Raw genomic sequence first — 24370 nt, 5'->3', positions numbered from 1 at the left:
AGTGGCTACTTGGATAAAGGGGAAAGAGCCATTCAACTGACGAACAGTATTGTAAAAGTCCACACTTAGTTCTAGAAAAGGAACGCACAAGAACAATTTCCCCATTAACGTTTTCATTACAAAGCGAAGGAAAGTTCTTCCTCGTTATTCCAATCCGAGGACAAGTTGATATGTCGCAGCAGCCCAGGGAAGCATGCGAGCTGATAGGAAGTCCTTTTATTTTAAGACAGGCTCGAATGCTAAAACTTTCTGGTGCCAAAACCCTTGACTATTTTATTTTTAAAATAAGCACTCGGCGTGCCCTCGCAGATGTCTGAGCTGAGAGGTGGGGGTGATGGTAGAAGAGCAGTTAGTGTCCGTTCTTATTCATATTAAGTAGCCAAGTCAGTACCCTTGAAGCAAGTGGGGAGAGAGGAGGGAGAGGAGCTGCTGACATTGACAATGAATCCAAACAGGAGTTGCACTAGCGGTGTCCACCACGTTGCCTCTCCCCCGCCTGGCCTTCTGGGAGCTGTAGTTTTCGTGGGAGCGGCTCCCTAGGCGAGCTGGGAATGGCCCGCCCGGGCGGAACTACAGATCCCAGACAGCGCTCGGCCGCCGGCCCCTCCCGCCTGGGCGCGAGTGTAAACTCCCCGCGCTGGGGCTGGCGGCCGCGAGCCGGCGAGCGGGCAGAGCTCGGCACTGCGCCGGGGCGCACGGCTCGGGGGACCCAGGCCCAGCTACCTTCCCTCCGCCCCCGGGCTCTGTTCTCACTTTCCAGCAGTGGAAGGACGGGAAGCGGGAGCCATGCAGTCCGAATCGGGAATCGTGCCGGATTTCGAAGTCGGGGAGGAGTTTCATGAAGAGCCCAAAACCTATTACGAACTCAAAAGTCAACCGCTGAAGAGCAGGTGAGTGGTGACAGCTGGACAGAGGCGCAGCGGGCGGCTGGGGGGCACTGCGTCTGCCACTCTGGGGCGAGGAGAGCGGACCGCGGGAGCTCTGGAACAAGGACCCAGTGCCCTTGCCCCGGGGCAGAGGGCGAACTGCCCCCCGCAGTTGGGGGCCGCGCCCGCCCGGCCCAAGTGCCCCTTTTGGAGGCTCGGATGGATGCACTTCGGGGGGACGCTGCGAGTCGCCGGGTACGAAGCGTCCAGGCGCGGGGACCCTCGGCCGGGGATGCCAGCTGCTGAGACTGAGTGGGGGCTGGGGAGCGACCTGGCGCGATGTGGGGGAGGAGGAGCGCCGGGCCGGGACGCTGTCCCGGTGGGATGGGGGAGAAAGAGTTCTAGTGAACCCCCTTTCTGAAGACCCCAGCGGGTTGAGGGCTCGCAGAAGGAGAGCTTTGGGTGGACTGAGATGCGACATTGGAGGGAAGCAATTAGTTCGCTTGGAGTCACCTCTTGGGAGTCCGGTCCCTGTGGGGAAACTAGCCCCTGGGCTCCTGCAGGTGAGGTTTCTCTGGGCTCCGCCTCTCACCTCCAGACGCTGCAAGCGGGCGCGGGAGGGGCCAGGGCAGTGGTGGGCGTGTCCCCTAGTCCAAGTTAAACTCCCTGGAAATAGAGTCCCATTCAAATCCAGGCCTTCCTTGCAGTGGGGAAATGAGCCTTGGTCTTGGGGGTTACTAGGAGTGTACCCCGCTTGGCAGAGACACGTGTTTGTTTAATTCGCTGGGGACGTCAAAAACTTTTTAGACGAGGAGTGAAGACATCCACTGCTCTGATGCCCCATCCCCTCTAGTGCCCAGTTTCCTTGAGCCACCCTTTTTGCTGCCTCCATTCCCACTTGTCTGTCGAAATGGATTGGGTGTCTTCCGTTCTCTCTGTCCGGCAGCCACTCTGGACGCCTCGTACTTCTCGTTTACAATGTTTACTAAAAGGGACATGGTCAGTGGAGGCTGGAATAGCTGAGAAGGGTTTATTTCCACCCTTCTAAGCTGTGAGCTAGGATAAGGCTATCACTGGAAGCACCCAGCAGGACTTCTGCACCCGGCTGTACCTTCCTGCCCTGCCCTTCGCTGTGGGTGGGGCCTGGGTGAATGGGCCTGGCTGGCAGAGTGGGAGAGGGTCTTGAAGTGAGGGTGAGTGGAGAAGGGCAACTGAATGAGGAGCCAAGTGGTGTAATCTTGGCCTCTGGCGAGCACTGGGCTGGTTCTTTTTCTAATGGAAAGTGCAACCAGGTTTATTCCCTTCAGGGCTGTGGCAGGACTCTTTATCCCAGTTGGGGAAGAAAATCTGGGAACAGCGGTCCTACTGACTGCCATTGCTGAAGCCTCTTTGTAGATGCTTCACGGCAGATTGGAAGGAAACCGCCTAAGCAGTTGGACGTATAAAACCAGCCTTTAGTTGGTGGTTTTTCCTCATAATGGCTGTTTTGTGTGTGAGCATAGATTGTGTGTGTTGGGGGCTGGGGGTTTTGAGTAATATTGTGTGAAGGGTATTGTTGGTTATGCTCATCAGGGCTTTATCTGCATTCGGCTGAAGGGACCAGTGTTTTACTGGGCAGTCTCTGCTTTTGCTTCTATAAGCAAATGCTTACACGGCCAGAATGAGGGAATGAGTGTGTGTGTGGAATCCTGAAAGAAATAAATTAACCGGACTGTTTGGAACATTTCTGATGGTAGCTGATACATAACATTAAATCAGTTTGAGAGAGCGAGGAAAATACCATCTGGAAAAACCCAAATGAGTGCCGTGAAACTCATGTTGGACGATTTGGGCCTGTGCTTTTTCAGAGTCAGCAAAAAAGACTTGTAAGGGTGAACGTCCTCAGTAGCTAGCTAGCAGGCACGTGTAAGGAAAAATGTGGGTATGTGGGAAGAAATGGCTTCACACGTTAATGCTAGAAACAGGTGTGGGCCTGAACCAGCAGGGAAAGGAAGGCTAAATTAAAAAAGTTGTTGTAAAACTTGTATGTGGAGCACACACATGCTCTTTGAAATAAACCAGTTAAATAAAATCTGTGAATAAATATATGGAGTTGGCAACATTTCTCTATACTGTTTTCCACAGTTGTGTAAGGTATTGTCGTCGACATCTGTTGTGTGACTTAAAAGGGCTACACATTGCTCAGGGCCTTCTCTCTCATTGCTTTTTGTCTTGTGTCTTTGCTGGGGCACCTCACTTCTTTTAAGTCTTTGTTGGAAAAAGTTGAAATTGAAATGTTAAGACTGCTGTAGCCATTCTGCCTATCAACTGTCTTCTCTTGATTGTCCAGAGTTGTTAGAGTTGAAAATATGTCCAGAATCTGCCTGCTTCTTACCAACTCCTCTGCTACCACTTTGGTCCAAGCCACCATCAGCCCTTGCCTGGATTATTGCAGTAGTCTTTTAAACTGCAATATCCACATTTAGTGAGTTTTCAGTGTAGTAGCCACAATCTTCCTGTTAGAACTGGTTCTCAATTGGAGGTGATTCTGCCTCCGGGGGTCATTTGACAGTGTCTGGAGACATTTGTGATTGTTACAGTGGAAGGGATCATTACCCATCTCTAGTAGGTGGAGACCAGGGATGCTGCTAAACATCTTACAGTGCACAGGACAGCCCCCACAACAAAGGATTATCTGGTCCCAAATTGTTAATAGCGCTGAGGTCAAGCAACCCTGTGTTAAACCTCAAGTCAGATCCTGTCATTCTCTGCCCAGAACCTGACCATGGCTCCTAGTTTCTCTCAGTAAAATTTGAGGTTCTTAAGATGTGAGCTCTGACCTTGTCTCTTGTTGTCTGCCTCCTTCCTCCCTCTGCTGCAGCCAGGCTGGTCTCCTCACTGTTTTTGGAATACCCCAGGCCCTTCCACCACTGGGCATTTTTATATTGCACTTGCCTTGACCGTCCTTTGCCCAGACAGCCCCAGTGCTCACTCCCCCACCAACCAGTATGTGCCTGCCTCCAGGAGTCTTAAGGACATTAAGTGTGACCTTGACTGTGGAAAAGTATTAGCATGGTGCCTGGCACGTAGTAAGTGCTCAGGAAATGTTAGCAGATGTTGTTCTTGTTATTTTCTTTACAGTTCTTTCTTTAAACATCATTCCCATCACACTGATATTGTGGCCCTTTTTGACCACAGTATTTGCAATTGCTATTCCTCCAAACTCTCTGTCTTCCTTGTCCAGCTATATATTTTTTTCCCATAGGGCTTATATTATAATCTACTGTATAATTTTCCAATATGTTATGTTTATTACGTGTTTCTCCATGCTAGACTGCAAACTCCAAGGGAACAGGGTTTTCTGTTTGTTCCTTGCTCACTATTGTGTCCCCAAGTCCTAGAACAAAGTTTCTCAACCTCGGTGCTATTGGTATTTTGGGCCAGATAATTCCTTGTTGTGGAGGGTCCTATGCATTGCAGGATGTCCAGCAGCATCCCTGGCCTCTTCCTATTAGAGGCCAGTACTGCTGCGTCTATCAATTATGGCAACCAAAAACATCTCTAGACATTGTCAGATGTCCCGTGGTAGGCAAAGTCACCCCCGTTTCAGAACCACTGGCTTAGAACAATGCGTGACACAATAAATATTTGTTTGAGTATGTGTTGCTTTCTTCCTTAATACCATAACCCACTCAAGGTAAGCGATTTGGTTTTTTGTTTTTGCAATGAATATTGTGTTTCCTTTAAAATAGATACTTACTAGGCTTTCTCCAAAGAGGAATTTATATATTGTTCACTGGGGCTAACCTCAGATATTCAAGTCTTTCATGAGGAAGGACATGTTTCATTTCTAACCCAGACATCCTTGCCTTCAGGAATCTGAAGTTGCTGGATTTAGATTATGTGAATCTCATTTTGGTCATATTGGTGGTTGAGACTGTGTCATAGGAAGACACACACTATGGGAAAAGGTTCTAATGAATTGTTTGCACACCGTTTCCTCCAACAAGGTTTTAGAAACCTTCTTGTGTTCCCCCGGGAATGAGTTCTGAATGGTGGGTGGCAGAGGAAAAGCGCTGACTATCTAGAGTGAGCCCAGAATTCACATAGGCATAGTCATGGCAGGGAAACAAATGTGAAACTGTTGAATGAGCTCCTAGGAGCAGAGGACGTCTCTACAGGTTTTTTGGACCTAAAAACATTTTAAAACATAGTAGCATCTTTCAGGCTCATAGTCCTTTTGTTTGGTTTACTCAGTCCACATGGCTTTGTAGTTGTTAATGTCGTTTTCCTGGACAGACTTCACAGTTGGCTTAGTTTAATTCCAATTTCTTCTTAAATCTTTAGTACTATTTAGACAGCTGTTATTACATTTTCTGCAAATTAGAAATGGGAATGAAAGTGAGTATTAGCTTCATCATGGCAGGACAGGATACAGCAGTGATCCCCAAATGCTGGTTGGCAAAGGTGTGTGAACTTTTAAAGGTTTGGGTGAAATGAGAAAGACAAAGACTGTTGTGTCACACGCATACCTACATATATTTGCGTATAAGGCCGCTGCCATTTCTTGGAGTTATGCTGAGATGTTTTTCTCCTGTCTTCATATTAAAAAATGCCCTTTCTTTGATGACATAATAATCCATTCTTGGCAAAACAAAACTGTCAGTCATTTTTTGATTTCTGAAAGTTTTCTCGATTTTTTTTGGTCTGTCTAATCTGCAGGGAACCACTAGCATAGAGATGAAGAGCCTTGTTCTGCCATCAGTGTCTGTCCCTAACTTACTGGGTGACCTTGGGCAGGCTGGGTGACGTCTAATTTCAGTTTCCTCATCTGGCAAATAGGGGCCTGCTTCCAGTAGTCTCAAGAATATAAGTGTTACGTTGACTGTGGGAAAAGTATTAGCATAGTGCCTGGCACATAGTAAGTGCTCAGTAAATGTTAGCACATGTTCTTGTTGTGATTTTCATTAGCTAGCAGTGTGCCTGGCATTTTGGAAGGTGTTTTGCATTTGCTTGACTGTGGCTGTCTTCTCTAAGGCAAGTGTTGTTATGCAATACAGTTCTTTCAATGTTAGTAAATTCCTTTTTGTTTTTCTTCTAATGAAGTGTTCAGATAAATATTTTGCACTTTGTATTATTCATTTAATCATAACAATTATTTTATGCTAGTTAAAAAAACTAACAATTTTGACATTAGTGTATCCATAAAAATTCGTGTTCAACACATATTTATTGAGTCCTAGTATGTGCACACTAATGCTAATAATGATGGGTCACATTTATTGAGTATGTACTATGTGTGAGCCCCGTTCTAAGTGTTTTTACGTGTGTAAAACATATTTAATCTTTGTGAAATCTGTATGAGGTGATCATAATAAATAAAAACAATAATGATATTAATTATAATTTTAAAAACAGTTAAGACTTATCTAGTGCTTCCTATGTGCCAGGCACTATTCTGAATATTAACTCTGTATTAATGCCGTTAATTCAACCTTGGCTGTATGTAATAGTTTATTATTCTCATTCTACAGAGAGGGAAACTGAGGCATGCCAAGTCAGTGGGGCCTAGATTTAAACTGAGGCTTCTGTAGCTACATGCTCTTGTCCTCTAGTCTGTACTATGCCTGGTTGATTGTGCAGAATTCAAAGATACATCATACTGTGCCCTCCCTGTGTGGTGAGGGAAAGAGAACTCATGGATCCAGCTAATTACACAAGGCAGAGTGTGGTCCCTGTGGCAGGGTGGGCATCAGCAGTTGGGGGCGTTTAATAGAGGAAGGGGAACTGGGGAGGCAGTTTTGTGGACAAATAGGGGTGTTTGAGTTTGGCCTTCAAGGTGAAACGATAGTCAAATGTGTTTCTCTACACTAAGTAAAATGTTAGACACCTTGGAGGGCATGATCGTAAAGTAGACATTTAGGGTTTCCGTTTGCCTTTTAAACTTCTAACCTTTCTCTAAGCTCTTCTTTGTGGTCTCCAGGCACCTGATGATACCTCATGGTGGCAGAGAGGCTGCATGCACGTGGACAGGTTTAGAGGGAGCCCTGCTTAAGTGCTGTCTGTGGTCACTGCTTTGCCACTTAACCACTATATCTGTGTTCAAGATACTTAACTTCTTGGAGTCTCAATTTCTTTAAGCTGTAAAATGAGATCAGTAGAACCCACCCCCTTAGGGTTGGTAGAACTTTTAAAACTAAGCAAAAATGTATAAATATGTTTAGCATAGCACCTAGCACTGTTAGTAAATGAGATTAATTCCTCCTTTTCTAGCAGAATTTTACTATGATAGCAGTTTTTACCCTTCTCTTAAGAATAACTAAAATGTATATAGAATCATGCATCCAAAACAAAATAGACAATATTGAGGTGCCTCAACCTGCAGATGTTCAAATCTTACTATGCAGATTCGTTTTGTGGTACGATTAGATAGAACACTTGATTGAAGTGGGATTCTCAGTCTTGGTTTGCTTTGTTATTGGAGATTTCCTTTTCCCAATTACTACTATTTATAGATTTTATTTAAGTTGATGTATGTTTAATTCCCTTTGAGTTCTGCAGTGCAGTTTGCACAGGCTGATGTTTATATCTGCTCCAGTTGTGCAAGAAGTGGAAAATATCCTTTTTTTAGAACAGATCACATGTGCTTACTGTCAGGAATAGGACCTCAGTGTAAAAAAATGTATCTTGGGACAAATCAAAGTTACTAAATTTCCCCCTCCAACTGCTTTGTTTCAGGACTGGCAGTATTAGGATAAATAATAGGAAAAAAAAAATCCTTGGCTACTTTTTTTTGTCATCTTTCAAGGACAATAAGCGAGAGTTTCATTTGTTTTTTTTGTGTGTATGTGTGTGTGTGTGAGGTATAAAATGTACTTTGCTGAGGGTTTGTCTAATAGGAATAAATTATAAAAATATGTTTGACTACACTCCAAGTATGCATTATTTGGAGAAAATAATCATGAAGACAGGTCAAAGATATTAAATGCAGCCACCACAAGCTTTTGGTATTATAAAGGCAAATTTGCAGTTTATAAGAAGGTTTTTGTGAGTCTAGTGAACATTGTGTACTCCGAGGATAGGAATTATACCAAGGGATAAGTCTGCATCTTTATTGAGACAAACGAGGTCGAGAAGACCCACAAGGAGATCCGGGATCTCTGTTGAAATTTCTGCACCTCCCGTTCTATTGCAAATGATCTTGGGAGGAGGACCAGGTTTGGCTTCTCAATGGTAAGCTTATTTCTCTAGCCCATTTCTACAATGTGGCTTTCTTATTTCTTCGCTTCATCTTTCCCTCCTGTGGCTTTGGACGCATGCTGTGAAGAGTAGAGAAGTAGACCTTTGGAGTGTTCACCTGAGACCCGTGTCCTGGGAATCAGATAGATGAAGCTTTTATCTTTAATGGCTGACCTTTCTGGGGGCTTCTCAAGGACTGGGTGCTGAGTGTCAGTCTCTATGGTGGCCATAGGGAGCCCAGTGGAGAAGCAGATGGGTTCCTGCTAGCATGGTGCTTACATCTTGGAGGTGGCGCACCGTTAACAATGAACCAAATACATGAGCAAGATGAGTTTTACTAACTGCTATGGAAATTAAACAGAAAATTATTGGTAGAATGTGCCTATGAAAGAAGGGGGCTTTTTATTAGGTTGGATGATCAGGAATGACCTGTTGGAAGAAGTGATTTTGAGGCAAGACTGAATATCTGACATAAAGGCACAAATCCAGACACTACCACTCACTAGCTCTGTGACTTTGGTCAAGTTATCCAACCTTTCTGAACTCTAATTCCCTCTTCTGTAAAATGGGACAGTTGCCACCTTGCAAGGCTGCTGTGAAGATAAAAGGTAATGTATGTAAAGCAGCTAATATTAGGCTTGAGGCTTAGTAGGTGTTCAGGGTTACCCATAGGACCGAAGTTAATATATGAATAGTGGAAAAAGAAACACAGACATTAATCTTTGTTATAAGTGTTTATAACTCAGTCTTTAATGTTTTCCTAATGTTGAGTGAGTCAGAGATTTATGCTTGTCTTTATAAACCTAACCCTGGACTAAAAGAGGAGATGGGTCTTGTTATTTTTGTTATCCTTTCTTTCCTCTAGGATCATCCTACTTGATGTCATCCCTTGTTCTCCTGACTGTTGTTGTCCTGACGTAATTCATGTCTGACCATAGTTTTTGGAGCTGGATTTTTAATTACTTTTTTGGTGTTAAGGAGAGGCCCAAGTAGTTGAGGATTAAAAAGGAAAGCCTGAGATTGATTTCACAAAACATACACGCCCACCATGAACAAATAACCAGTGTAGAACTCCTGACTCCTAGTCCTGTGTTTCGGTCCTGAGATCATGCTTCCTGTCCACTCTGTTGTGAAAATGTCAGTGTTGGTGCAGAAACAAAAAAGAAGAAGCTCTCCTCCCACATACCACCTCCAGTGTTCACCAACTTTGACATCCACAGGAAATGGCGTGTATTTAATTTGACCTCTTTAAAAAAATCTTCAAAGCATTTGGATTTTAATAGCTGTATTCTTTGATTCAAGTACCCACAGAGTGATAACTTTCTTTCTTTCTTTTTTTTTTTTTTTTTTTTTTTGAGATGGAGTCTCACTCTTTTGCCCAGGCTGGAGTGCAGTGGCACGATCTTGGCTCACTACAACTTCCGCGCCCAGCTTCAAGCGGTAGTCCTGCCTCAGCCTCCCAAGTACCTGGAATTACAGATGTGTTCCACCATGCTTGACTAATTTTTTGTATTTTTAGTAGAGGTGGGTTTTCGCCATGTTGGCTAGGCTGGTCTCGAACCCTTGACCTCAGGTGATCCACCTGCCTTGGCCTCCCAAAGTGCTAGGATTACAGGCATGAGCCACCATGCCCGGCCAGGGTGATAACTTTCAAAAGGAAAAATACTGGGTTGTGTGAGAGCAAATATTTTAAATCTAAGTGCATGCCCTGTAGAGGGCACTGGTAGAATCCTGTCATATAAGAAATTGTGCCTCATTGAGCAATTTCAGGAAGACATCTGTGGTCTTCACCCTCCCCACCCTTGCCTCTTCTCCAAAGTGGGTAACTTGCTGAATCATTCACACACATTCATCAGTTTTCCCATGTGATTAAGGGCATCATTGGAAAAGTGGTTGTCCCCACTGCTGGGAGAAAGCATAGCTTGTATTTGTAGAATAGGTTTTCTTCTGGGAAGGTTGACTTGCCTCAATGGAAAGAAGACTTGAGGCAGAGAGGTTTTACTTAGCCTGGTGGCTGTGGTTATGTAAGAAATTACGAAATGACAGACAGGAATGCTGTATTTACTTTTGTACCTTTACCATAAAATGTTCCTAAATACTAACTGATTCTAGGAAGCATGTTTTTCAAAAGCATACATTTTATTTTTACAGCTGGAGATTTGAAATTTGGTGAAAGGAAATGCTCGTGGAAATCCTAAAGATGATTTCCTTGCTTAACTCAGGACCTAGCTCAATCCTGATGAAGGCTACCAGAGAACCTCAGTGAGATGTAGCCACACTGTACCTCTTGCCTGCAGTGTGTCCTAAATTCGTAGAGATGGTGCTCTAAAACTGAGTTCATGAACCAACACTCAGATATGTCATGGTCAAATTGTAACATTCCCTTCCATCAAAAGGACTAGGTATATATTTGTCATTGTTTTGTTTTGTTTTTAGCATTTGAATTTTTTCAGCAAAGGTGGAAAGGTATTATTTCAGTGTTAGTTTTGCTCTGTTGTATTAGTGAGCCTGTATAGTTACACCATCTAAATTTAGGATGCTGGCACCTCAGCCAATAAGAACCCTTTGTAACTAATTCATTATGCTTTTGGCAGAGAGTGCCTAGAATAAACATTAAAATAGTGTTGGCCAGTTAAGGTCATTTACCTTCAAGGGAAGAGGGTGACCCCAAATATGCATTCTTGAAAATTCTATTTATTTATTTATTTTTAAAGGAAGAGTTTACAATAGCTTATGTGAAGCAATACCTAAAAATATAAGCAACTGGCATGATTCCTGGTCACATTCCAAATAAAGGTTTGTCCATTTGCTGCAAAGAAGTATGCTTAGAGGATAACTTGTAAGAGGTTGGCCACTGGCTTATGGTGTATTAAACAATCAGTGTGTAGATTTTTTGGAACTGCACCTTGTATCATCTTAGCTTGGTAATTTTTCCACCGGTCTTTCGGTAGGTACACACTAATAATATTTTTTATCTAGGCAAATGCGAGATGAGTAAATGCTAAATGGTAGGATTTTGGAAGGTAATTCTAACAATACTGATTATATATGGAAGCTTTAAATTGTTGATTCAGCAATGAATGAGAGAGTTTGATGGTGCTTGCTTGGTCATAACATCAAAATCACTAAAGCACGTGATGTAACGGCAGGGAGCTGAATGGCAAGGACAATTAATTGCAGTTTGTTTTTGGGAGTCAATGATACCACATGTTAATCTGCTGTCCTTAGGGAGTCTCTCCCTAGTGTTACCCCTCTTTCTCACTTTTGGGTTCATATACCTGATATCTTTATAAACAGGTCAATTTCATGGCTCCAGGAGTGGAGAATCTGATACAGGCCTGGCTACATGTCCCTATCACAGGGATTGGTTTCACGGGGGTGCACATTGTTCAAAGTGAATCCCAGAATTTTCTTGGGTGCTACCACATCAGTAATGTAGATCTGATAACAAACTTTCTAGAGGAAACTATAGAGCTTTCCTTTTTTTTTTTTTTTCCTTTTTTAAAAACCAGTGAGTAATTATTATCAATGATTATCTCTGGCCTGACAATGCAAGTGACAGTCCTTTTTTTTTTTTTTTAACTAAATGTATTCTGATCTGGGGAATTTTTCATTCCAAAATAGCAGTACAAGAGTATTTAATATGGAGACATGAGATTTGTGGTAAAATCATTAGAACAGTGGTTCTCAAACTCGAGTGTTCATCAGCATTCCCTATAGGGCATGTTGAAACAGATTGTAGGGACACACTCCCACAGTTTCTGTTTGGTAGGTCTAGGGTAGGGTCTGAGAATCTGCATTTCTGACATGTTTCTAAGTGATGCTGAAAATATTGGTTGAATCACACTTTGAAAATCATGGCACTAAGGTGAAGGTGATGGTGTTGGGGTGGGGGGTGATTTGCTCAATGAACTTGTGATAGAAAGCATTGCATAGAGATGGGATATAAATGATACGTTAGCTTGGGTGACAGAATACCCATATTTACCGTGTTTAATCAGAAAATGAATTTATTGGTTAAATAATGGAAAGGTCTAAAGATGGGGCTAACCAGGCCTTCCATGGATATGATTCTTGGTTGTATAATGTGATCTCTGAGTGACTTAGAGTTAACCTAGCTTTACTACCATAAGGAGCCCTGGTCCAAATCTCAAAAAGGGGTTGTATTTTAATCTATACTCTAAAAGTGTGAAACTTGAAGCATACTGCAGTCACTTGACTGAAAGATTTGGTTGAGAAACAGGGTGATGGTGGTTTTGGGCATGTCCACATGACCAAATTGTTTTTCACAAAACTTCTGCTGAATAAAATTTGAAATACTACTGTCAGCCTGTTTTCCTGTCTTAATGAATTCCAGACAGTTTGTAGAGTGTGGGAGCTTCCAAAACAGAGAGGTGGAATGGATGTGACCAGCCAGCATCTGTTTTGTCACAAATGAGGATGTCCTGACATAATGGAATTGTTCCCCTTGTTCTGAATCTCACCAAGCTGTTCACTTCTCTGATCGTGAGGTACAGACTGTGAGAGGGAAGGGCAAGGCCAATGTCATGTAACACAAGCCCAAAGAAAATTTCTGGATTCCTTATTTACCAGGAAATTCAGCCTACCCCTGTGTTTCATCCACTTAGACCCAAGGATTTTGATTTTTTTTTTTTTTTGGCATGTTGACATTCTTTAGAGAAAAAGCGCTGATCTGTTCTTGTTGTAAACTGGTTAAGACTTCTAACCAGTCTAATAAGTCTAAATTTCAGAGTAAGACAGATTTGGACTTAAATTCCAATTTGGCCACTTACTGGCTATATATATATCTTTGGGCAAGTTATTCTTGTGGCCTCTGTTTCAACAGAGGCTGATATGGTTTGGATCTTTGTCTCTATCAAATCTCATGTCAAATTGTAATCCCCAGTGTTGCAGGTGGGCCTGGTGGGAGGTGATTGGGTCATGGAGGCAGTTTCTCATGAATGGTTTAGCACCATCCCCTTGGTCCTGTTCTCATAATAGTGAGTGAGTCCTCATGAGATCTGGTCATTTAAAAGTGTGTAGCACCTCCCCTGTCATTCTGTCTTGCTGCTGCTCCCACCATGTGAGATGCCTCACTCCCCTTTTGCCTTCTGCCATGATTGCAGGTTTCCTGAGCCCTCCCCTGAAGCTGAGCAGATGCCAGCATCATGCTTTCTGTGGAACCATGAAGCACCGTGATTTAATCAGCCCATGGAACCATGAGTGAAAATTAAACCTCTTTTCTTTATAAGTTACCTAGCCTCAGATATTTCTTTATAGCAATGTGGACTAATACAGAAAATTGGTGCCAAGAAATGGGGCACTGCTATAAAGATACCTGAAAATGTGGAAGCAACTTTGGAATTGGGTAACAGGCAGAGGTTGGAAGAATTTGGGGGACTCAGAAGAAGACAGGAAGATGAAGGAAAGTTTGGAATTTCCTAGAGACTGATTAAATGGTTGTGAACAAAATGCTGGTAATGATATGGACAGTGAAGTCCAGGATGAGGAGGACTCAGATGGAAATGAGGAGGGAACTGGAATAAAGGTCACTTTTGTTATGTGTTAGCAAAGAAGTTGGCTGCATTGTGTCCATGCCATAGGGATCTGTGGAACTTTTAACTTGAGAGTGATGATTTAGGGTAACTGGCAGAAGAAATTTTTTTTTTTTTTTTTTTTGAGACAGAGTCTCGCTCTGTCGCCCAGGCTGGAGTGTAGTGGCGCGATCTCGGCTCACTGCAAGCTCCGCCTCCCGGGTTCATGCCATTCTCCTGCCTCAGCCTCTCCGAGTAGCTGGGACTACTGGCGCCCGCCACCACGCCCAGCTAATTTTTTTTGTATTTTTAGTAGAGACGGGGTTTCACCGTGGTCTCGATCTCCTGACCTCGTGATCCGCCCGCCTCGGCCTCCCAAAGTGCTGGGATTACAAGCGTGAGCCACCGTGCCTGGCCTGGCAGAAGAAATTTCTAAGCAGCAAAGTATTCAAGATGTAGCCTGGCTGCTCCTAACAACCTATGTTTATATGTGTGAGCAAAGAAGTTACCTAAAGTTGAACTTATATTTAAAGGGGAAGCAGAGTATAAAAGTTTGGAAAATTTGCAGCCCGGCCGTGTGGTAGAAAAGAAAAGCCCATTTTTCTGGGGAGTAATTCAAGCAGGCTACAGAAATTTGCTTAAGTATAAAGGGGCCAAGTGCTAACATCCAAGACAATGGGAAGAAGGCCTCAAAAGCATTTCAGAGAACTTTGCAGCAGATCCTCCCATCATGGGCCCAGAAGCCTAGGGGGAGTGAGTCGTTTCCTGGGCCAGGCGCAGGGCTCTGCTGCCCTGCATAGCCTTGGGACACTGCTCTCCACATGCTAGTTGCTCCAGATCCAGCTATGGCTCATAGTGGCCCAGGTTACGGTCGGCCACTGCCTCAGAGGGTGCAAGCTGTAAGCCTTGGTGGCTTCCATGTGGTGTTAAGCGTGTAAGTGCACAGAGCACAAGAGCTGGGGCTTGGGAGCCTCCAACTAGATTTCAGAGGATGTGTGGAAAAACTTGGATGTCCAGGCAGAAGCCTGCTGCAGGGGCAGAGCCCTCATAAAGAAACTCTACTAGGGCAATGCAGAGGGGAAATGTGGGGGTGGAGCCCCTACACAGAGTCCCCACTGGGGCACTACCTAGTGGAGCTGTGAGAAGAGCACCACCATCCTCCAGACCCCAGAATGGTAGATTTACTGGCAACTTGCACTGCAGCCTGGAAAAGCCACAGGCAGTCAGTGCCAGCCCTTGAGAGCAGCTGCAGGGGCTGAACCCTGCAAAGCCACAGGGGTGGAGCTGCCCAAGGCCTTGGGATTGCACTTCTTGTACTAGTGAGCCCTGGATGTGAGACATAGAGTCAAAGGAGATTATTTTGGAGCTTTAAGACTTAATGACTGCCCTGCTGGGTTTTGGACTTGCATGGAGCCTATAGCCCCTTTCTGTTGGCCAATTTCTTCCTTTTTAAACAGGAAAATTTACCCAATACCTATACCCCCATTGTATCTTGGAAGTAACTTACTTGTTTTTTAATTTATAGGCTCATAGGCAGAAGGGACTAGCCTTATCTCAGATGAGACTTTGGACTTTGGACTTTCGAGTTAATGCTGGAATAAGTTAAGAATTTGGGGACTGTTGGGAAGCCGTGATTGTATTATGCAATGTGAGAAGGAAGAAGGATATGTGATTCGGGGGACCAGGGATAGAATGATATTGTTTGAATCTGTGTCCCCACCAAATCTCGTGTCAAATTATAATCCCCAATGTTGCAGGTGAGGCCTGATGGGAGGTGATTGGATCATGGAGGTGGTTTCTTATGAATGGTTTGGCAACACCCCCTTAGTGCTGTTCTTGTGATAGTGAGTGAGTTCTCATGGGATCTGGTCATTTAAAAATGTGGCACCACCCCTGTTAGTCTCTCTCTCTCTCTCTCTTTTTTTTTTTTTTTTTTTTTTTTTGAGACAGAGGAGTCTCACTTTGTGACCCAGGCTGGAGTGCAGTGGCATGATCTAGGCTCACTGCAACCTCCACCTCCTGGGTTCAAGTGATTCTCCTGCCTCAGACTACCGAGTAGCTGGGATTACAGGTGCATACCATCATGCCATGTTGGCCAGGCTGGTCTCAAAATCTGTCCCCCTTGGCCGGCCAAAGTATTGGGATTACAGGTGTGAGCCACTGTGCCTGGCCCCCTGTCACTCTCTCTTGCTCCTGCTTCCACCAGGTGAGATGGCTTGCTCCCACTTTGCCTTCTGCCATGATTGTAACTTTCCTGAGGCCAGCCCAGAAGCTGAACAGATGTCAGCATCATGCTTCCTGTACAGCCTGCAGAGCAGTGAACCAATTAAATCTCTCTTTTTTTTTGAAATAAATTACCCAGTCTCAGGTATTTTTTTTTGTAGCAGTATGAGAATGGACTAATACAGAGGCTAAAAGAGGACAATGCATAATAATATGATCTAAGTGACAGGGTAATTGTACAGATTAAAAGAAATACATGGGTAGAGTGCTCAGCCGAAAGCCTGGCTTTTAGTTCCCTCATTCTGATTACCTCTGTATTCACAGCATCAACAAGGTTTTTTACTTGAATTTCTAGTTTTAGACACCTTAATAAAGAAAAAACGACTCAAAGGCAATCAGTGTGGGGGTTGTGGGAAGAGGATCCATAGAACAATGGGGAGGAGGAGGATAAGGGAGGGAGGAGGCTAAATAGTCTTTAAGTTAGGTAATCAGCATTAGGATTTTTGGGAGTTGATACAGGTCAAATAGTGGTGAAAGGTGGGATGCCTAAGAGGAAGATATTTAAGGATGGCACATGCTATTTACAGGCATGGTGTTACTTTTGTTGCCAGAATAATTTTTGTCTTTATCAACATATTTTCTTTCATCATAACTATAGACTATAGCTAGGTGGAGGAATAAATAGTGAGATACACTAATTGGGGTTACACAATACCAAGGCTGTGTAGCACTGCTGTCTCAACATGGAAATCTCTAATTCCTAACTGTCATGTTTCAGCCTTGGCCATAGTGACTTCCTACCTTATCTTTTCCCACTTGACTTGGCAGCGTGTTTATATAGTTATCTTTATCCAATATAAGCCATAAGGCCCTATGTTCTTGAGCCTCAAAATCTTTATATCTTTTACCCTTCTGGGTTTTTTTTTTTTTTTTGGTAATAGCAGTATATAGCCACTTTAGAGACTAGGATATAAGTTTTCAATGTTTTTTTCTTTCCCCAACACGAATATGATAGTTTGCTTTTCTTGATTGTCACACAATTTCTCCCCTGAAAACCGTGGCTTAACTGGCCACTAGAAAGTATAAAGGGGAAAAAAAAGCAGAAAGGGGGGTTAGTCCAAATATAGTATCCATCTTTCTCAGGGGAGAGATGTCAATTATATTACACATGTATGTGGATACCTTCATCAGTTACAGTTTAGTCATTGACTAACTTGGACAACTGGGTGCCTACCTCATTGAATAGTTGCGAAGATTCAATAAGGTGATGAGATGCTACCTGTAGTAAGGGTGCAGTAGATACCAGCTGCTGCTGCTCACCTTACTGCTGCTCCTCCTCCTGAACTATGATTATTGCTTTCTGCCTACTGCTGTTTTGTGCTACTACTGGTGTCATTGCTACTAGAACTTAGAAGTTTGCATAAGAATGGAAGAAATAGTTAATCACAGAAACATTTCTCTGTGCAGGTGGTATTGACTCTCTCATTGCCTTATCACTGTTGAGTAAATAAGCAACAGTTTGGTTCTCTATTGCTGAAAAAACTCTAACCACATAGTCAATTCTCAAATGCTTGGGGTATATGTGGCAAGTTTTTTTTTTTTTTTTAACTTTAAGTTCTGGGATACATGTGCAGAATGTGCAGGTTTGTTACATAAGTATATATGTGCCATGGTGGTTTGCTGCACCTATCAACCCATTATCTAGGTTTTAAGCCCTACGTGCATTAGGTGTTTGTCCTAATGCTCTCCCTCCCCTTGCCCCACAACCCCCGACAGGCCCTGGTGTGTGATGTTCCCCTCCCTGTGTCCATGTGTTCTCATTGTTCAACTCCCACTTATGAGCGAGAACATGCAGTGTTTGGTTTTCTGTTCCTGTGATAGTTTGCTGGGAATGATGGTTTCCAGCTTTATCCATGTCCCTGCGAAGGACATGAACTCATTTTTTTTTATGACTGCATTGTATTCCATGGTGTATATGTGGTACATTTTCTTTATCCAGTCTATCATAATAGGCATTTGGGTTGGTTCCGGGTCTTTGCTATTGTAAATAGTGCTGCAATAAACATACATGTACATGTGTCTTTATAGTAGAATGATTTATAATCCTTTGGGTATATACCCAGTAATGGCATTGCTGGGTCAAATGGTATTTCTGGTTCTAGATCCTTGAGGAATTTCCACACTGTCATCCACAATGGTTGAACTAACTTTTACTCCTACCAACAGTGTAAAGCGTCCCTATTTCTCCACAGCCTCATCAGCATCTCTTGTTTCCTGACTTTTTAATGATTGCTACTCTGACTGGTGTGAGATGGTATCTCATTGTGCTTTTGATTTGAATTTCTCTAATGACTAGTGATGATGATCTTTTTTTCATATGTTTGTTGGCCTTATAAATGTCCTCTTTTGAGAAGTGTCTCTTCATATCCTTTGCACACTTTTTGGTGGGTTTGTTTTTTTTCCTGTAAATTTATATAAGTTCCTTGTAGAATCTGGATATTAGACCTTTGTTAGATGGATAGATTGCAAAAATTTTCTCCCATTCTCTCATAGATGGTGTGGCAAGTTTTTAAACCTATATTAGCACTGGGTTGCAGCCCAGGAGTCTTCCAGACCACTTCCCCCAACTATCAGCTGTTGTGTGCATAGGAATGAGATTACCAAGTTTGAGTACCAATTAAAGGAATGCATATTCTATCAGAATCCATATATATATATTCATACAAACATATGTAGGATTCTCAAGGCAGTGTTTTTCAAAATATTTTCAGACTTTCTCCAGTATTCTTACTAACCAAAACTTGACGCTTGGTTAAACAGTTCCCATCCAGAGTTTTATAAGAAAAGAGGAAAAATGAAATTCTCCTCTTTCTGTGATTGAAACAAAAAGAGAAAGACACTGAAGAAACTGACTTAGAAGTAGGTGCTTTAGAGTGAGTGCTTATGTGTTCAGAGAAGCTGTAAGCACAGGAGAGAAGACAGTTGAGATTTGGTCAGAAGTGGAATGGTGGGATGAGCTTCTGAACTCTGCATTTTAGTGAGAGTACAGGATAAATCTGCTGTGTAGGCTGGTGTTGAGAGTTAGGACACCCTGAACTTGGGGAAGAGCCAGCTATCAGAGATGAAAAAAACAGTTTGGGACATTTTCAGAATAGATATATTTCTTGAGTATCTAAATGGGTGGACGTTAAGAGATCCGACTTTTACTCTTGTTTTCCAGGAGTTATGGTTTGAGAATTATGTGTAGGATCTTCGGGCAAATTTTCCTTGCCTTGTAGTATAAAAGGATGCTTAATAAATATTTGTTGAGCTGAGGATAATGGGAAGCAGGAAGGGTCAAACTTGAACTAGTGTTGCCTTTGGAAAATGGGTAGCTGTTGAGTGATGGTGTGGATCCCAGATCAGACCATCAAAGGCCAGGGGAGGTCTTTCTGGGAGGGGAAAAGAACCTGGAGTTACGCTAGGGCGTGTGTGTGTGTGTGCGTGTGTGTGTCTATATATATAATACTCTCTTCCACCACTCAGAAAGTATATATATAAATATATAATACGTTACACACACACACACACACACACACACTTTCCCACCACTCAGAAATATATTTCATTTTATTTACTTTTTTTTTTTTAAGGCAGGGTCTCACTGCATCTCCCAGATTAGAGTGCAGGGATGCAATCATAGCTTCCTATAGGCTCAAACTCCTGAGCTCAAGCAATTCCCCTGCCTCAGCCTCTCAGGTAGCTGGGACTACAGGCGTACACCACCATGCCTGGCTAATTAAATTTTTTTTTTTCTAAGGTTGGGATCTTGCTTTGTTGCCCATGCTGGTCTTGAATTCTTGGCCTCAAGAAATCCTCCTGCCTCAGAGTCCCAAAGCACTGGGATTACAGACGTGAGTCTCTGTGCCCAGCTTGGAAATATATTTTAACTGGTATTCACTGAAGATGGCCTTTAGCTGTCACTATTTTAAAAGGCTTTATTTTTTAAATAATGTATCTTTTGATAAATCAAATATCTTCTTATGTATCAATAGCCCAATCTGGTAATACTTATTTTATTATTGGTTAGTTCCCATGGGAACAGGGAATTTGTTAGTTCACTGGACATCTCAAGGTTCCGGGATACTGAGTGTGTCCAATAATGTTTGTTGAATAAAGAATGACTAGATGGCTGCAGTGTTTCTGGTGTGCTAGAAGGGGTCAGTAAGTTTTGGAAACTTTGCTAAACCCTTTCAGGAAAATGTGTAAGAAATTATCTTACCTTTTCTTTTGTTAGCTATGAGCCCTTGTCATGTGTTTCTGAGCCTTAATATCTTTAGTTATAAAATGGGGCTAACGGCATGTCCTTCTTGGGATAACTGTGAGGGTTATAGAAGATAATATGTAAAATGACTGGCATATGTACATTCTCCAAACAAAGTTAGTAGGGGTGATGATTGTTACTGCTATTGGTGCTAAAGATACAGACTGCTAAAAATACAGTCAATTCTCATTGTTTTTGTTTTATAAAGCTGCAACAAATACCGAATTAGCAAATACTGAATGATTACCCCTAGGGAAATACAGGATAAGTTCCTTAGAGCCTCTGGTCGCAAGATTTAATCAATCTATCAATACATAACTTTGTTTTATGTGTGTTTCTGTGTAAAGACACATTATTTCATATATATTGTTGATTCATTAACATTGAACTCGTGGCCAGCAGCACTATAACCTCACTGACTTAGGAACACTAGACAGCACTTTCACACGAAGCTTCGGTGCCATACTGAATAGAGGAGTCACCAACAAAAACACACAAAAGTGCAAAAAATGTGGCACTACATAGACTGTGAAAAGGACACTTTTCAACAATATGATGTGAGAGCTGAAATGAGAAGGCAGACCATTACCTTATTTAACCTCAGTTGGTAACGTGCATGTTGGGGGACTCAAATTTCTTGCTGTTCTGTGCACGTGATTGACTGTAAAAACTCTGAGAATATTGGTTTTGGGTTTACAAATCAGTTTTAGTGAGTAGGTGAATTTGAAAGTGGAGAATCCGTGAATAATGAGGGTCGACTGTATTAAAAACTGTTTTCTTGCATCTGTATTTCTCTAGCAGTTCTTCCTCTGGACTAAAAATCTTACCCACTGGGGAAAACATTTTAAAACACTATCTGCTCAGATGTTGTGGATTACAGAGGGAGCCACATTAATAAAGCTTTTCCAGGTACCTGATTTCTCTCTTTTTTTTTTTGAGACAAAGTCTCGCTCTGTCGTCCAGGCTGGAGTGCAGTGGCACGATCTCGGCTCACTGCGAGCTCCACCTCCTGGGTTTGTGCCATTCTCCTGCCTCAGCCTCCCAAGTAGCTGGGACTACAGGCACCCGCCACCACACCTGGCTAATTTTCTTGTATTTTTAGTGGAGACAGTGTTTCACCGTTTTAGCCAGGATGGTCTCGATCTCCTGACCTCGTGATCTGTCCGCCTTGGCCTCCTACAGTGTTGGGATTACAGGCGTGAGCCACTGCGCCCAGCCCTGATCTCTCATTTTTATCAGTTTGTTTGCCAATAAAAATGGCCCATCACTTCCAGATCTTTAAAGTTGACTGAGGCTTCACTGTTCAGATATGGTAGAATTTTGATAGATTTTTTATCATTCTTTAATAAGGTGGAGTGTGAAGGTGGGGACCTGCGAAAAGACCATAGAGAGATTATGGGACCATTGCTGAAAAATCCAGCAAAAAGCAGTAGGATTGACAGAGGGCAGGTGAGCCCCCAAATTGGGGCCTAGCCTGGGAGGGTTCTTGGCATTGCTCAGGAAAGAATTGAAGAACGAGCTGGTGCTGGAAGAATGCAGGTCTAGTGAAGCAAAAGTGTACAACAGAGTAGCTGCTTCTTGCAGAGCAGGGCTAACCCATAGGCATGCACCCAGAGTAGCAGTGTATGGACTGTAGACTGGCAGTATTTATACCCACTTGGAATTACATGCAAATCAAGGTGCAGGTTACTCAGAAATCTTTAGAAAAGGGGTGGTAACTTTTGGGAGTTTCTATGGCATTTGTAAACTGTCATGGCACTGCTGGGAGTTTCTTATACTCATGAGCAGTGAGGGCACCTAGCGGTTGCCTTTGGTGCCATTTGCTAGTTCTGGTGGGTTTCTTCATTTCTTCCTGTGGAGACCAGGAAATAAGCGGTGGTAATCTCCTACTTCAGGATGGCTTAGAAATTCTGGTGTGGGCAGTTTTTGATGTAACCAGGCTCAGCTTACTCAGGGCCTAGAGGATAAAGGTGATGATTTTGACTTTTGCAAGCATTGGAAATTAGCATATTATAGTTATCAGAATGGTCATTATTGTAAACATTAACTGAGTACTTGTTGGGATTGCTTGGAATTCTTTTAGAAAGAAGGAGAAAAAGAACTGGTTTCAGTAGGTCTGTACTTTCAAGTTACACAGCAGATAGATCACACAATTTGGTGACGACAGAGCACAAAGAACAATAATAACAGTAGCATCTAGCATTTTAAAGCCCTCTTTACAGATATGCCTTGTGTTAGTGCTTTAGCCTATCTTTTATATATTTCTATAGTATTCTTACATGTTATACTGGTTAAGGAAGTTACCTATGTAGTTAAAAAAATTCTTTCTGTGTTAGAAAAGTGAAGAAACAGAAACATCAGGAATTAATAATTTACATCTAGGTGAATTATAAACATAGTAAGGCACTTACTATCTACCAGGTACAGTATTTAAGTGTTTTATATAATATAATTCTAATACGAGGTAGATAGGATCCCATTTTATAAATGAAGAAATTTGTGCTTGTCTGTTTTCTGTCACTTGTCTATCTTAAGTTACTCAAATAAGATAGAACCATGATTCAAACTGAGGACTGTCTGACTTCAAAGCTCACTGTCTTATTCACCATGCTGCAGTGGTTTCCATGTATTTTGGTGTTCAGAGGTTTGGAGGGAGAGGCAGGAGTGATCGGGGTGACAACTTACGTTGATTTTTGAATGGAAAGGAGACTAGGTTTCTTATGAAGTAAAGGCAGAAGACTCAGGGTGTGGTTGAACATTCGAATCCAAAACAAATATATCTATTAAAGGTGCTCACAGCATGCCTGTCTGCATAGTCCTTTGTTTCTAAAGCTGCTTCTGAAGAAGGAAAGGAGGTAGGCTGTGAAGCCTCCAAGAAAGGTAGGAAAAGATGGGATGGTGGATACTTAATCATTCACAAGGGTGTGGTATCTAAGTAAGTGGTAGATTTTCCTCATTTCTTATTAATGATCTTCAAATGTTGCTACTTGATGACATCAAGTTGTCTTGTCTACATACCCATCCTTGTGTTCTACTACTGAACATGAACATGTAGCTCATAACATCTGGATGTTTTTCTCTCATCTCTTTTTCCCTCTCTCTTTTTTTTCCTAACCTGACTTGTTGATTGCTATTTTTGTGTGTCTTCATAAATTTATAGCCGGTCTGTTCCATTCTGGACTGTTTATCTTTGGCATGCCAGAGGTCTTGAAACATCATAATGTTGTGTAATGAGCATAACTTCTGCCTTGACTTGTGGGTGTTAAGAGCATTAGTCAGTGCAAAGTATTGAGTTAAATATTTTCAATAAAAGGATATAATGATCTAGCAGAGAAGAAGAAGTTATAAAAAATCCTAGTTAATGGCTTTAATGGTGAGCCATATATTTAGTGGGTTCTATCAGTGATGAGTTAGAGATTCACAGAATGAATGTAAAAGCATTCTTACTTTTAATTAATGAGAGAGGAGAAAGAAAAACAATAATAAGAAAAAAAGGACTTGATTCTCATCCATACCAAGAGAAGTGTAAACATCCAAGTTCCCAGTGATTCTAACCCTGATTCATTACCTTGCATGTGTCTTTAATTACCACAAGAAATGTTTAAGATTTCCATTGAGATGTTACCGACAGGGACTCCTGGGCTACATCATAAGCCTGATTGAAAGCCTTTAGCCTTGTAATGATCCCTTCTTGGAGGACAATCAGGGAATTCTTTGCCCCTCTATCAGAGAGTCAGGGCTTTCCTGAGCAAACAAACTAGGTCTTTACCTATGGAGCTGATTTTATGAAGAGTTTTGGTCAGCATTAGTCATTGTGAAACTATGGGCCTCCTGCCCTGGTTTATCTCGGCAGTCATCTCCCTACAGCAGAAGATTGAATCCTCATCTCTCCATGAGTGAGCATCTAAAGATGTTAGAGGTACATTGGTTTGCTTCTTGCTGGGGAATGTGTAGTGGGTACTGGTCTTCTGGGAATAGTGTCTAGATGAATGTTTAATAATCAGTTTAATAGGTTGATGGGCTATCTTATTTTCTGGGGTTGGTGGTTTAAAACAGGACACCCTGTGCTAACTCTGCTCTTTACCTTGCCAGCAATCCTCAGTCGTCCTGGTAAACAACCTCTGAGTTAAATACCTTTTCTTTTCTGGAGAGGTTACCAACAAAGGAAAAGGCTTTGATGTCAGAATAGGGGGCATAAACAGTGTTTATGGCTGCTGTTAAAAATT

The 24370-nt window shown here is 42.4% G+C and overlaps 1 protein-coding gene across 2 annotated transcripts in view; it reads left to right on the top strand.

Annotated features, from left to right (window-relative positions):
- Positions 1-629: 629 nt before the first annotated feature.
- The window catches only part of MITF (melanocyte inducing transcription factor), a 235129-nt gene continuing 211388 nt past the window's right edge, over positions 630-24370 (top strand). For both annotated transcript variants that reach the window (XM_003264876.2, XM_012502242.1), the window contains exon 1: positions 630-890. In XM_003264876.2, coding sequence (XP_003264924.1) covers positions 787-890 — 104 coding nt within the window. In that variant the 5' untranslated portion in view covers positions 630-786. The remainder of the gene's footprint in view (positions 891-24370) is intronic.

The sequence above is a fragment of the Nomascus leucogenys genome, chromosome 21 (assembly GCF_006542625.1).
Source record: "Nomascus leucogenys isolate Asia chromosome 21, Asia_NLE_v1, whole genome shotgun sequence".
Lineage (NCBI taxonomy): Eukaryota > Metazoa > Chordata > Mammalia > Primates > Hylobatidae > Nomascus > Nomascus leucogenys.
This window is presented reverse-complemented; position numbering and strand designations above follow the sequence as displayed.